At 39.5% G+C, this 15,751-nt stretch overlaps 2 protein-coding genes across 2 annotated transcripts in view; both read right to left on the bottom strand.

The window, feature by feature from the left end:
• The window catches only part of SPACA1 (sperm acrosome associated 1), a 208,680-nt gene that overhangs the window by 78,236 nt on the left and 114,693 nt on the right, over positions 1-15,751 (bottom strand). The window lies entirely within an intron of this gene.
• Positions 1-15,751, bottom strand: part of LOC309666518 (uncharacterized protein) — a 138,111-nt gene that overhangs the window by 19,804 nt on the left and 102,556 nt on the right. Inside the window, exons 4-5 of the mRNA XM_082474002.1 lie at positions 6,653-6,800; positions 6,218-6,310 (exon numbers count right to left, since the gene is read on the bottom strand). Coding sequence (XP_082330128.1) covers positions 6,218-6,310; positions 6,653-6,800 — 241 coding nt within the window. The remainder of the gene's footprint in view (positions 1-6,217; positions 6,311-6,652; positions 6,801-15,751) is intronic.

The following is a 15,751-nucleotide window of genomic DNA, read 5'->3' on the forward strand; positions in this document are numbered from 1 at the left end:
ACATGCTTTCGCTGAGATAGGCTTTTAAAATGTTTTCCCAGGTTCTTATCTGCCCTTTTACTTCTGTAAAAATCAACTTCTATTGGTTTTTGCTATACACGAAGTTTTGATCTTTCAATAGGATTCTAGAATGCTAGAATGCTAAAATGCTTTAAAAATTACTTACCAAATAATTATAAAATATCACAGAATTGGTGTCTCTCCTCTTGGACCAAGAAGACTTAAAATTTTACATTAGAGCTGTATTAGTTTTCTTTGCTGAATAACAAATTACCACAAATTTAGCAGTTTTAAACAATATCCATTTATTATCTCAAATTTTCTCTGGGTCAGGTGTCTGAACCTGGCTTAGCTGAGTCCTCTGCACTGGGTCTTACTAGACGGCAATTAAGATGTTGGCCAGGGCTGGGGTCTCATCTGGAGGCTCAACTGGGAAGGGTCTGCCTCAGGTTTTTGGAGAAGTTATTTCCTTGAGGCTTTAGGATTCATGACAACTGTCTTCTTCAAAGCCAACAACGGAAAGCGCCTCTAGAGCCAAAACCTTGGCAAAATGGAGTCTTTTATAATGTAACATAATCATGGGAATGACATCTCCTCACCTTTGTCATATTCTGTTGGTTAGACTCAAGCCACAACTCCTGCCCATGCTTAAGGGGCTGGGGGAGGGCTTATACAAGAGCATAAATACCAGAAGGCAGGGATGACTGGGGGTTACTTTAGGATCTGTCTGTAGCACACATAATATGAAGTTCTAGGGAAAGTATAGAGATTAAATCACCAGGGAGTGTTCCCTCAAGAACGTAAAGAACAGAAGGAAAAATTAAAATAACTTTAATATAAGACATAATGTAGAGGGGACTTCCCTGGCGGTCCAGTGGCTAAGACTTCACCTTCCAATGCAGGAGGTGCAGGTTTGAGCTAAGATCCCACATGCCACTTGGCCAAAAAACCAAACCATAAAACAGAAGCAATATTGTAACAAATTCAATAAAGACTTTAAAAACGGCCCCCATCCAAAAAAAAAATCTTAAAAAAAAAGACATAATGTGGAAACTTCTACCAAGAGCAGTACAAAATAAAATATTATGAAAGTTTAGAAAAGGAGGAGGGAATCTGAGAAGTCTCCTTGAAGGTAGCATTTGAGTTGAGCTTTTTATTGGTTGTCGTTGTTGTTATTACTATTCTCATTATTTAAGAGTTAGCATTTACTGAGTGCTAAGTCTATCCTAGGCAAGGCACTGTGCAATTAGGAATTCTCACCTTTGTTCCAGCCAGGGCACCCCCATTTTTAATCTGTGTTACATATTACACTTTTGTTTAAGATTTTTATTTTAATAAAGGGTTTTCATGGCTGAAAAACAAATATCAAGCCATTGGTTGGGACTGGGTAGGGATTTTGAAAAAGGTCAATTCAATGTCGGAGCTAAGGTTCCAAACCGATTCAAAACCTACAAAAACTGGGGCCAAACAGATAAGATCAGAGGTCCACAGAGTGACCATCGTATCATAGCAGACTGCAACTGGAGGGCAGGAATTCTGACTTTCATGCAGTCCTTGCCTAAACTGGGTCATAGGGGGAAATGGGTTGTCCAGAAGTTAGTGGGACCAGGAGCAAAACTGAATCAATGCCAAGCCTTTGAACTAAGTGCTTGGGGCAGAGGGTATGGACTGATTCTAGAGTCTAATATTAGGCTTGTGGAGACAGGAGTGGAGGAGGGTAGAAAAGGGGTAAGAGACATCACCTGTGAAGGTTAGGAGACTGCAGTGGCAGTCTGTATAAGTAAAGTGTGTTGAGTTTAGCTATTCTGGATGGCTATCTTGAAAGCCTTCTTTCTATTATAATTACAGCAAATAACTCAGTTATTACTTAGAAGTCACACCTTGTATTTCCTTCTACTTCTTCTGATTCAGAAAAGTCTTTCATAATAGCTATTCCCTGTTTGACATGGCTGTAGGTGACCTGCCTGAATCTATTTTTTCTATAGTATCTCCAACATGCCATCATTTCAAGCAATGGTTTTCTAACTGTACTCTTGTGTGGAGTGTCAAGGGCATCCCAAGAATGTGGGAAGGTCTGAGAAAATAGGCATGCGTTCCACACAGCACCTTAACCAGAGCAGCCCTGTTTTTATTGGTTTCATTTACTTAAAATTCCATATAAAGTTTGTTTCAAGAAAGGCTATCTAAGTTCTAAAAAAATAAAAAGCAGTTATCAGAGTATCTGTTAGTTTTATCTTTACCAAGAAAATTCAGTCTAATCTTTTTTAGTCACATTTCATTTCTGACCACAAATGGTATTACCAAATTTGACTTCCCTCTTTATTCGTTAGACTTAACTCTAAATGATTTTGGCTGCTACCAAAGAAATCAAATCTTTGCTCAAAGAATAAAGATTAGTCATTAATTTGAAGATTCAGTAGAATGAGCTGTAGCCTCTGAAGAAGATTCCAGAAGGTGAATTCTGCAAATATTTTGAGCAAAGTTATCATTTTTGAAATAAGAGCATAACTCCTCAAGATAAATACCCTGAAAGATGTAGCACTCAATAGCAAACATGGAGAAGATCCTCATTATTCACTGTTCACATTCATATTTTTTTAATTGGGAAGAAATTCCAAAAGTCTGTAATATAATGTCTGAATTTGAATTTAAAACTCTGTAACACTGGCATATGGGGAGTGAACCATCTTAACCCAACTTTGTTACCCTGAAAAAAGTAACTTTCTTGAAGGGTCCACTTATGCTTTTTCATGAAGGAGGCACTTATACTTCTCAGTTTTAACTTAGTCTATTTGGTAAGAAAAATACATGCTGTAAAGTCCTTCTGACATACACTCAACAATCTTCACTACATTTTGGTATACTCATTTAAAACTCAGTCAATTGTTTTGCAATCAAACCCAAACAAGCCCTATGATTACCCTACTGTGAGCCCTTGACCAGAGAGTAAATGTGTAATGGGCAAAAATTTTAGTCCACAAACACAAGTACAAATAAATGACTCTATTTTTCTAAAACTCAACTTATTTTCTACTTCAGACTCTCATCCCAGTCAGTTCAGGTCCTCTCCATCATGGCCTCCCCACCCTCAACTTCCGCCCTATCCCTAGTGTATCACTTATGTTTCAGTGGACACTGTAGGGTCAAGACATGGTGCAGGGACAACTGGTCCTTGATTGTTGTCGCTTACCACTGCTAGATTCCATGGAGACATTATGTCCTATTACGTACCTATACAGTTATGGTCTATACAGTTGTTGCTGAACTGGCCCAAACATGAGATCCTTCCAGGTCTGGGTTTTTCTCATCTATTCCAATACCCCTCTTGGACTGCTGATAAATATTTTCTACATGTATCATTCTAGGTATGGAAAAATTCTGCAAGGTGGTCTCGGGTAGGTCTATCTACACCTTCTAAGTAGTGATCTCTACTCTACTTCTGATCTTTGGGGCAATTCATGAGTCTTGCACCTCCTTGCATTCCATCCAGGAAAAGACATAGAAGCTCATTCTGTTCTGAATCCCTACAAACCTAACTGAGGTTTCTATCAAGTGCACTCCACCACTACACATTACACCACTGAAGACTCAGTTTTGAGGGTAGGAGACAAAGAGTAAGACCTCTTTTTAGAGACATTCACCAGCATATAATGCTCTTCCTCCCCTCTAATTATCTTCCTCTCTCCCACATAGTTATTCTTAACTCATCTGGGAAAGGAAATCTGACTCACACAATTAAGCACAGTCCCAAATCCGCACTTTGGACTTTATTCCCTGAGTCTTTCAAGGCTTAGTATTTGAAAGTCAAACACCAGGCTCTTTTAAATCAAAAACCTTGGCTCTTAAACTTCCACTTCTGACCAAGATGAAATAACAGAAACAGATCTATTTTCCTTCCTGAAACAACTGAAAAACTGGACAAAATTTATGAAGCGATGGTTTCTAAAACATTGGATATCAGGAAAAAAAGAATTAACCCCTGAGATATGAAAAACAAGTGAGATGACCCCCACAATTGCACTAGCTTGCTACCTGGAGAGTTTACATGCTGCAGCACATGGAGATCCAAGTGGAGCCCAGGAGTTTCAGAACTTGAGGAGATGGAGCTGGGAGTTCAGGAAGGCCAAATGTTAGAATTCACGGGGTGGCATACTGCAGGGAAGAGTGCTACACAGAGTAAGAACTCAAGAGGTATGAAGATATCCCAGCTGAGTACTGATGAGTATAGGTGTGAGACAACTACTTGAAGCCAGGGAAAGAGCCACTCAAAAGAAACAAAGGAAACAGTCCCACAGCTCACCTAGAATTGGGAATAGTTCCTGTTACCACCAGCCATTGGGGAAAACCTCATAATTCACAGGGCATGGGTAGAATACTCAGAAGGGTTTTGCCTCAGTACTGGAGAAAAATTAGCCACGTTAATTAGGCAGCTTTGGTCCTACCTAAAAATAAAAAAGCAAGACTCAAAAGCATGAAACTGTTTCCAAGTAAGTCAACTAGCTCCCAGAAAAAAGTTCAATAATACTTATAGGAATAAAACCATCCATCACCTAACAAGGTAAAATTTGCAACACCTGGCATCTAATCAAAAATTACCAGGCATTGGGTTATTTGTATGGAAATATGTTAATATAAATGTTTCAGACATTACATGAAATTCCTAAAAATCTTATATTTGTATTTGTATGGAAATATGTATGGAAATATGTTAATATAAACGTTTCAGACATTACATGAAATTTCTAAAAATCTTATATTTGTATTTGTATGGAAATATGTATGGAAATATGTTAATATAAATGTTTCAGACATTACATGAAATTTCTAAAAATCTTATATGTTCTGGTATAATGTTATAAGTCATAATCCTAGTTATTACTTTAAAATGTATATCTCAGAAATAACTAATTTTCTTGTCAACTGCATTATTATGAACTTTCATCAAATCTTTTACCGTGGTCATTTTTAAGTCTTTTGTCATTTACAGACAGTTCTGGGTGTACTCTGATGATTTTGCAAATATGTTCCTATAAAAGGGTTTCATCTTCAAGAAATTCATGGAAAAGACTCTGACAAGTACAGGTTTCTGGTAACTGACTGTACTGCTGAACTGAATGAATAAGCATTTTCAGAACTCTGATGAAAAACTGATGAACTCATAAAAGTGCTAACAAAAGATCAAGATGAAAAAAAAACAATTAATTACATGGGACTGAGTGAACTGATGAGGATGAGTATAATTTTTGTGACTTTCTGTCTGAATTTAAAAAAAAAAAAAATCCCACAAGGACTCAGAGGCAAAGAATATACAAATCAATTTTCACTGCAAAGTAAAGGAGCTGTTACAGTGGAGGATTACTGGACTGAATGTCAATATTATGACATAGTATGAGTGTGTTTCATGTTTGGTAATTGCAATCATTGTTGCTTTTGTTGTGGTCATCCATGTACAATGCTTGGTGTCAGTCTATTTATCTCTTGTAAAAATAAAATACAGTGTGTGTGTGTGAAAAAAAAAAAAAAAAAAAAAAAAAAAAAAAAAAAAAAAATTACCAGGCATGCAAAAAAACAGGAAAACACAACCGATAACAATAGATTAAAAACAACAACAGAAAAATCTAAACTGACTCAGTAAATAAATGGATGATAGAGTTAGTACCTAAAATTTTTAAACATTATTATAATGGATTTCCGTATGTTCAAGAAACTAGAAGAACAATTAAACATGTTAAGTAGAAACCTGGAAGATAAAAAAAAAGACACAAAATTTCTAGAGATGAAAATTATAATGTCTGAGATGAAAAATACACTGGATTAGATGAATGGCAGATCAGCCATTACAGACATAAATCTTAGTGAACTTGAAGATATAGTAATAGAACCTATCTAAATATATAATATAGGGAGAGAAAAAGACTGAAGGAAATGAAGCAAGCAACAGGGACTTATGGATAACTTCAAGTACCCCAATATATGTGAAATAGGAGTCCCCAAAGGAGAGGAGAGAATGGGAGGGACAGAAGAAATATTTGATTAAATAATTAGTGAAAATTATCCACTTACAAACTCACACATCCAGAATTTCAACAAACCTCAAGTCCAAGAAAAAATCCAAAACCCATTCCTGAAAAATAAAATCTCTGCAAACTATGACTAGAAGGCAGTTTCTTCAGCCTGATAAAGGATGGCTATGAGAAACTTATAATTAATATCATACCTAATGATGGCAGATGGAATGCTTTCCTTGAAGTCAGGATCAAGGCAAGAATGTCTATTCTTGCCACTTTCATTCAACATTGTATTAGAAGTTCTAGACAATAAAATTAGGCAAAAAAAAAAAGGAATAAAAGGCATTCATATTGGAAAGGACAAGTAAAACTGTCATATTCATAACTGACATGATTGGCTATGCAAAATCTAATAAGTGAGCTTAAGGTTGCAGGATACGTGATAAGTATACAAAAAGTATTTGTATTTCTACATTAGCAATAAACATCATAAATTGAAATTTTAAGAAGTAATACCATTTACAAAAACCTTAAAAATATGAAATAGGGATAAATCTGACAAAAGATGTGAAGGTCTGTACACAAGTATAATAAAACATTGCTCAATGATATTAAATAATAACCTAAAAAAGGAAGAGATTTACCTCGTTCTTGAGTCAGAAGACTTGTTAAAACATTTATTCTTCTTAAATTGATCTATATATTCAGTGCAACCCCAATCAAAAACCCAGCAGAATTTTTTGGTAGGCATTGACGTGCTGATTCTAAAAATCATACGGAAACACAAAGAACCTGAAATAACAAAGCAAAACAAAACTTAAAAAGAAGAATAAAGATGAAGGGCTTATAGCACCTGATTTCAAGATTTACACAAATCTACAGAATCAAGGCATTGCAGTATTGGTGTAAAGATAGACAAATAGGCTTGCCACATAGGGACAAATAATTTTTGGCAAAGGCAGTTCAGTGGAGAAAGGATACTCTTTTCCAAAACTGGTAATGGAAAAATTGGACATCCATAGGCTAATAAATAAACTTCAATCTATACTTGTTACTAAATTAAAAAATTAACTCCTTTGAGACGACCTAGAGGGGTGGAATATGGAGGATGGGAGGGAGGCTCAAGAGGGAGGGGATATGGGCACATATGTATGCATATGGCTGATTCGCTTTGTTGTACAACAGAAGCTAACACAGTATTGTGAAGCAATTATACTCCAATAAAGATGTATTTAAAAAATTAACTCCGAATGGATCATAGACTTAAAGGTAAAGCCTAAAATTATTAAACTTCTGGAAGAAAACACAGAAGAAAATCTTTGTGACCTCGGGTTGGCAGAAATTTCTTAGTACAGTACTAAACACTATCCATAAAAGAAAGGATTGGTATAGATAGGATTTAATTAAAATTAAGAACGTTTGCTCTTCAAAAGACACTTTTAAGAGGATGAAAGATAGCCAATCCACAGGCTGGGAGAAAATGTTTGCTAATTGAATAGATGATAAGGGGCTTGTATCCATAATATTTAAAGAACTCTCAATACTCAATTTAAACATAATCAATTTTTTTAAATGGGCAAAATGTTTGAACAGACACTTCACCGAAAACGATATACAGATGGCAAGCAGAAACAGGAAAGGATGCTCTTCACCATTAATCATTAGGGAAACGCAAATTAAAACCATAATCGGTTACCACTACACATCTATTATAATGTCTGCAGTTAAAAAGACTGACTATACCATGTGTTGGCATGGGAACAATTATGACTCTCACACACTACTGGTGGGAATGTAAAACGGGCAAATTCTTTAGAAAACAGTTTGGCAGTTGCTTAAAAAATTAAACATGCACCTACTACATGATTCATTCTACTCCTAGGTGTTGACCCAACAGAAATAAAAGCATGTGTTTACAAAGACTTGTACACAAATGTTTATTGCAGCTTTATTTATACTAGCCACGACCTGAAAATAATCCAAATGTTCAACAACAGGTGAATGGACACACCATGGTATAGTCATACAATAAATTACTACTCAATAATGAAAACGAATGGACTATTGATACAATAACCTGGATGATTCTCAAAATAATTATGGTCAGTGAAATAAACCAGACAAAGAGAATAAGTACCATATGATTCTATTTATATAAAATTCTTGAAAACCTGCAAACTAATCTATAGTGGCTGAAAGCAGATTGGGGCTGTCTAGGAAAACAAAGCAGGGAGAGAGGGAGGAAGGAGGGATTACAAAAAGGCACAGAGGAACTTTGGGGTGATGGATATGTTTATGATTTTGATTGTGATGATGGTTTCATAGGTGCACACATATGTCAGAACTCACAATATTATGCACATTAAATATGTACGATTTATGTCAATAAATCTCTTTTAAATTGTCTTTGCTGTTGAAACTCAAATGTATTTTCTCTCTTTCCCTCTCTTTTTTCTGTATTAACTCTTCTCTAAGGCAAGGGATACAACCAACTGAATGAAGGAAGGGTAAAGTATACAAGGACATTCACAAGGGGAATAAACCTAAGTTTGTATCTCAAAATGCACCATGTTATACAAGCACTGTAGTCCAGTGGAGGGAACATTGGACTAATGGTGGCTAATTGGCTGTGTTACATAGCTTTCCTCTGGGGAGGGTTCTCTTGGTAGGTATGTATGTCAAACTTTGTTGTAAAAATGTTAGGGGTTGAGGAGCTTGTCCATAGCAAAATTGTGAGGTGAATAAATCTTATCTAAGGTGTCCCTCAATTCCCCTCTTTGGGTGTCTCTTCCCTAATTTTCTATATTACTCTCCCTCCCCTTATATCCTTACTTATCCTCCAATCAAGACCCCCTGCTTTCATGCTTCAACCAACGCACTCACTCCTTCTGAGTATTCTGGCAGACACTGAAAAGTTATATGATAAATGTAGTCTGATTAAGATATTTGTAATTCAATATGAATCACTACGCCTAGCATAGGGTTTAAGAACATAAATGCTGGAGCTAGGCCGTCTGGGTTCAAATCCCAGCTCCATCCCTAACTGGCTGTGTAACCTTAGGCATGTTCCTTAACCACTCAGAACCTCAGTGTCTTCATCTGTAAAATAAGCATAATTGTACCTATTTCACGAGTTAGTCATGAGGATGAAATGAATCAATATTTCTAAAGCATTTAGAACAGTATCTGGCACACAGCAAACACTATATAGGTATTTCTAAAGTAAATTAATAAATGGGCAGGGACTATAGTTTTAAAATGAGAGAGAATGTTTACATCCAGAAAACTAACTCTTGACAGTGGAGTCTTATGTTTCTTGGAAGCCCTGTGGCAGAAATGTCCATCAAGAGATAAAAGCACCTCCCTGGCATGTATCAGATCTCCCCACATGAGTGCCCACCACTTCAGTCTCTACATCAGCCCACTGTAGGATGCTCAATGCCCATGCTGTGAATCCGAGCAGCTGCTAATGTCACACCTCGTAATTTGGACCAACAGAGATCACTATTGTCTTCAGAGCTGCCAGGGCTCCGATCAACTCAAACCCCTCAAAAACCTAAGCCTAACAGCCACCTGCCTCTCAGCTAAAAACATAGTAAGTCTGCTCCTGTAGATTCAAGCAATAATAAGCACACATGCTAATTCAGTTCTGAAACCTCCTGGGTGAAATCTTAACTCTTTCAAGGATATGTAAACCCAGACTGAAACGCTCATTAAAAACATTTCAAAGCTGTTAATCACAGTGGCTTTTAAAAGGCAGTGGAGCCAGAGCACCAGCTGAAGAGAACCCAAAGTTTCTCAGTGTTATTAATTCCTCCAGTGCCTAAACCCTCTTGAGAAAGAATCTATATCCAGAAGGATTAGAAGATTCTGCCTGCAAATCTATTAACCCAGTACTGACAAGAGTGGGATACACCCTTAGCCATCTTATTATCTTTTTTAAGTTTGTCATTAGAAAGGTTTTCAGGTTTCTGGCTTAGGGGTGTGTCCTTACCCCATAGGAAAGCAAACATAATTTATAACACAGCCAATTTCCATCTGGGTCCTAGGGTCCAAGACCACGGGGACCCCTTTACTCACCATTCTTCCTATAATCCTTTATTGAGTATCTGCTTCGGGAAAATGCTTTGTAGTACAAGCCCGGCCCTTCCAGAGTATAGCAACCATCCCTCCCATGGCCCCATTCTCAAAACCCTGTTGGGGGGAGGGTGGGGGAGAGGAGTAATGTCTCTATGTATGACATACCCCCAGAAACTTCTGATTCAAGCAGCATGGACACCCATACCCAAACCAACCCTTCCAATAGCCAGCTGGTGCCTAATCACATTCTCTTCCATGAAAGTTATAATTGGCAGAGGCTGAATTTAGCTGGTCCTGAGAAAAATACACTGACCTGGGCTGCTGGCCATTTGGTAAATAGAGAGCAAGAGGGAGAGGAGATTGTAAAAGCAGAAAGGAGAACATACAGCCTGTAAGAGACAGCACAGTTTCTGGGTGTAGAGGTTGCCAAGGTAGAGCTCCCCAGAATTCTAGCTGTCCTCTTTACCTGTATTAGTGACATCAACTGTTGGTTTGTGAGCTTAAGGGGGTTCCTGTTCCTGTTGATTAAACAAGTTCTGATTAAAGCTAATAAACCTCAGGACTTGAGGTTTCTAGCCTACGCTATGTCTGGAACTGAAAGATCCAAGGATTGCTCTCTGCTGTATGTAATGTGAGTCCCAGTTTAGGCCTATTCCCTGTTCAGCTTAATGTACCAAGATGTCTGGCGGGGCCAACCTACTGTGTATCTGTTTGCATAAGGAGCCTTGTTGCCTCCTGGGAAAGAATTCATCCTAAGGTAAAAGACAATTAAGACATATAAGTTTTGTCCAAAAACAATGCCCAGGACAGAGGAAATGTGGAGCATTTTAGTACAGTAGTGCCTTACTATTGCTGTAATAGAGGCAAAACCCATCCTGAGTCTTCTGATGAGGGGATTGAAATGAAGGCCTGCTTCCAAAAATATGCAAAAAGCAAGCAAACAACAATAGCCAAAAAACAAACAAACAAACAAAGAAACCTCTAATTTGGGGGTACAAAAACATCACTAGTTTGTTATCCAAGTCATTGAGTAATTCCTACACTAGGGAAAGGGATGCTTCCCGGTTCTTCAGCAGAAAATCTGGTATAACACACAAGGGTCAAGGTTAGCCACAGTAGTTAGAGCTCTCTGGACAGATATCTGTGGCCACAGCTTGGGGACTGGTGGCCCACATGGACAGGCATCTCCAGCAGTGGCAGGCGTCAGCAACCCCCTGCAGGCCATGGGGAAACAGAGAATGCAACATGGTAGCCGTAAGAACTGAGTCCATGATCGCACATGAGAGAGCCCCACAAACCCTCAGCGGTAGGAGAGGGGTTGGAAAGGGAGCTTCAAAAATTTTTTGCAAATCCCATATTGGCTGGTGGGCACTGAAGGTGGAAGAATACTGTTTTAATTGCTGTTGTGACAAACCTCTTTCTCACTTTTGTTTTTTAACCTTAGGCTGTGCGTCTAGAGAAGCAAGGATTCTGTGTGGGAAGCAAGGTTTCCTTTTAATTGTGTTCCCATCTCTGAGGAGTTTTCAATTCACCTCTCTTGTTCTCGGATTTGATGAACAAGGCCACCCAGACCTTGATCATATTGTAAACTTGCCCACCCTGTACCCCCATCACACTTTCTCTTTGAGGACTGAAGTTTCCTAATATATTTTCACCGTATTAAAAAGAAAGTGTATTTCCATAATGGAAAAGAGCAATGACATATCTAATCAAACCCTTCATAAAATTGGGGTTTCATTAGCACCCTCGAAGTCTCTACCTCCTAAAGGTGGAAATGTGTCTGCCATGAGATAGCAGCATGACAGAGAAAGCCTTCCATTAAACTTAAAACTGGAATCTGAAGTAAATAAGAAACTCGAGAGCATTTGCAATGACATAAATATCTACCTTAGCTCAGACCTCAGTTCAGCAAAGCACCAAGGCCCCTGCTGTCAGCAGGCTGGGTCTTCCTTGCTATGCTAAGCACATGTGGGTGCCAATGTGAAATCTGAATAATGCTTTGAAGGAATATATCTCATTCTGGGAAGATGAAAGCACTTTGCACACAGCATTATCTCTTTAATTCACACACATCCCCTATGCAAGCAGTAGATAGGAAGTAGGTATTTATTCTGGGTTTCTGACTCTATTAGTGTTGAATGATCTACATATTTATGGGAGCAGACGGACCCCTGGAAAATGAACACAGTGAGAAGAGAAAGATGCAGGACCGAGGTCAGCCGCCGTTCGGGCCATGTGGTGGCCAGTACATGACACTGCTCGTCTACCCGGGGGCAGTGGCACCGAGAAGAGAATGCACGGGCGTGCTCATGAAAAAGCAAATAGTCCAGTTTGCCCGCAGTTATGGGCGTATGCAGAGAAGTAGTCATGATAGAATGAAAAGGAACAAAAGGGTCAAAGGAGACATGGTAATGAGAAAAAATAATGGCAAGAAAAGGGGCACTGGGGTCTGAATACAGAGAGCCCCGTATACTCTATGAGCAAAGAGTTTGGACTTAGTTTGGTAAAACATGGGGAGTGGTTGATGGTTTTACAGTAGGGCTTGATATACCAGAACCAACCATAGGAAGACTAACCTGGAAACAGTGAGTAGAGAGTTTGGAAGAGAAAGAAGGACTTTCTAGAATATCAAGAAAGGCCCCGTCCAGACCAGGCTTTGATCTTGAGACCTTGGCTCCTGAAGCACTGGTGACTCGCCCTCTCGCAAGCAACCCCAGAACCACTGAAGGCATTGAATCTTTAGTGCACAAGGCTCTCCACAGAGGAAGGGACGGGAGGGTGCCAGGGCCAGTTTTGTGTGTGTTGGGACCTAGACCTCGTTGCCGTCTCAGGCGGAGCTGCCTCAGGTGGCTGAAGTTCTGGTCCTCAAATCCCTAGACACTTGGCTATTCTCTGGACAGCCAACCCAAGGAGTCCAGCAGCCTAGCTGGCCTCCTGGCTCTGCCCCACTCTTATCTCTTTTGACATCACTTTTTCTCGTTCCCTCCTTGCCAGCTAATCAACTGAGTCACTTCCTAATAGAGACACAATAGCCCCAACTATGGTACTTAATTCAGCAAATATTTATGAAGCACCCCGTGTGCCAGGCATCGTACTACAGATATTGGCAAAATCCCAGTGACCAAGTCCTGGATGCCCTACTCTAGCTGACCCACGGTCTTGTGGATTCAGTTTAAACCACAGACCTCTAAGTGAAAGCTGCTTGAACTGATTAATGCTGAAAAGACTTCATTCAGCAGAGCTAGACAAACTCTGTTCTCTGTGGGCCTGCTTTTTTGTTGTCCTCTGCCTTGCATCTCGTGGGAGCTGAGCTCTGCCCTAGAGGGTGTTTAGCAATATTCTTGGTTTCTATCCACCTACACCAGTAGCTCACCCACTGCCCCGGCTGCGATAATCAGAAAGTTCTCCAGACGTTGCTAAATGTCCCCTGGGGGGAAAAGTCACCCACGGAAGAGAACCACCATTTTAGAGTAACCACACAACTTTATAGATGCTTAACCTTAATCCGTAAGGGAAAATGGGTCCCACGTTTCAGCTTCAGTTTCTTTTCCACGTAACTGATCTCTTCACAGAAGGTGCTGCTCTCCAGACCCTAGAAAATGGGGACCTGGGCAAGGAACAGGATCACCAGTGGAAGGGTACCACCTGTACTTCCCAGTCCAAACCAGGCGGAGACAGACTCGGGGAAACGCCTGGATGACAGGATGGGCAGTGGCCCCCGTCCTTTTCCTCCTGGCTTGATGGCAACAGCCAGAGCTGTAGTCACTCTGACCCCCGCTCACCATGAGTGGAGACAGTCTTCACTGGGAAAGAGGCACTGAAGTCTGTCATCCACTCATGAAGGCCCAGCATGTGAGGGAGGGAGGTATCAGCCTCAGGAGGCTCTTTCTACATCGGGGGTTTTGCTCTGCTCCCAGGAATATCAAGGGTTTCCAAGCCACTGGGCTCCAAGGCCAAGGTGAGGTGACAGGGATAAGGAGGGTATAGCCACCAAAATAACCGCAGTTTACGTCTGCATCTTAGGATGTGTGTGCTGAATGTAAAAGAGAAGAAAGATGAATGACGCTTTGGTTCCTCAGAGCCTCATAAAGTTATCAAGGTCCATGATCCATCTTCAGCTTTACTCACTGGCAAAATAAATTTGTCAGTGCTCCTGAAGTGAAAGCAATTCAAGACGACCAATTTAAACTAATCAGACTCACCCAGAGAGAAAGGCAGGAGCCAGGTCAACACTTTATTTGTATTCATATAAAGTGAGCAACATGCCTTCCAGGGCCTGAATATTTATATCTGTTCTCCAGGCTACCTCTTTCTTGATATCAAAGTTCCTAAGGTTTGGTCAACACACAAATTCTTTTAACAAATTTGTTTAACAGATTGTTATTGAGTGCCTTCTATGTGCAAGGATCTATGCTAGCAAATCAGACAGAATGATTTCTGCCCCCTTGGAAGGTACAATCTGGTCAAAATGATAATTATAAGCTTCCTTGTGGGCTAGTAAATCAGAGGAAAAAGTACGAAATTGTGTTAAGGGATGTGTTCAGAGAAAATGCTGATAAGCTATTTTAAAACCACAACAGAAGAGAGACCTGGTCTCTGTCTTTGAACAGCGATGTTTAAGCTCTGATAAATTCCACCTTCGACACGAACTTGCTTATGAATAAAGGCAAATTATCATGCCTCCCTGAGTGGCTGCTTCTGCATTTGTAAAATGAGGTATCAACATATTTTTCTGTCCTCCCTAGTGAAAAGTTGCTGTAAAGAAAACACATGGGAGAGTCCTTGGTACTGATGAGAGGCTGGTGGTCAGAGCAGCTGCTTGCATTCTGTTTCATTGCATTTAAGAAATTGTTTTTACATCCCAACTCTGTGTCCAGCCCTCACTTAAGAGGAGGAAACAGGGCTAGTGTAAATACTGCAGGTCAGACTCACGGATATCTGTGAGTCTGCTGATGTAAAAAATAGGAGCAATTTGTCATAATACTCGAAAAGATCATTTATTCAAGAGAGGTATATTGAGAGCCTTAGAATGCCAGGAACTATGGGTCTGTTTACAGAAGTAAAAATGGAAGATCTGGGGATCATTCCTGTGGATCCAATAAGAAGCCTTCCTCCTGCTGCCTGATTCCTGTGGATTAGTTGGTTATGGTTGATAAATTGCTAAGTGCATGTAAAGTTCTGTAACATTATTAATTCCGTCGTCCTTCACGAAGAATAAGAGGAAGAGAGAGAGGAAAGCCTATCAGATTGCTCATCCACTAAAATAGCAGAGAAAATACTTAACACAAACAAAAATAAAGCCCTTTCTCCTCTCACATCCTATTTCCAAATCATTTCAAAGAGTTATTATTAAACTTCAGAAAGTCTTGCAACATAGGAAACTATATTAAATGTCAAAGACCCATTAAGTGCAATTTTGCTGCAATGAAAGGCAACGTAAAGAGGACTAATTCAAGAAGGAAAAAATTCTGGAAGAGAAATTTATTTTAAAGGTCAGTTTTTCTTTAGAAACAACTGAAAACCCTTCCATCGGAAGCATTGGCTGGGCTTTTGTCCAGGTCACGTTCTCCCTTTAATGTTCAGAGTCAGAGAAGACAGCCTTGAGTTCCGAAGGACATGGTTAAGTCACGATGATTTGAATAAGTGTCACACTATTCTCTTTC

The sequence above is a fragment of the Balaenoptera physalus genome, assembly GCF_965194825.1.
Source record: "Balaenoptera physalus genome assembly, chromosome: 9".
Taxonomy (NCBI): Eukaryota; Metazoa; Chordata; class Mammalia; order Artiodactyla; family Balaenopteridae; genus Balaenoptera; species Balaenoptera physalus.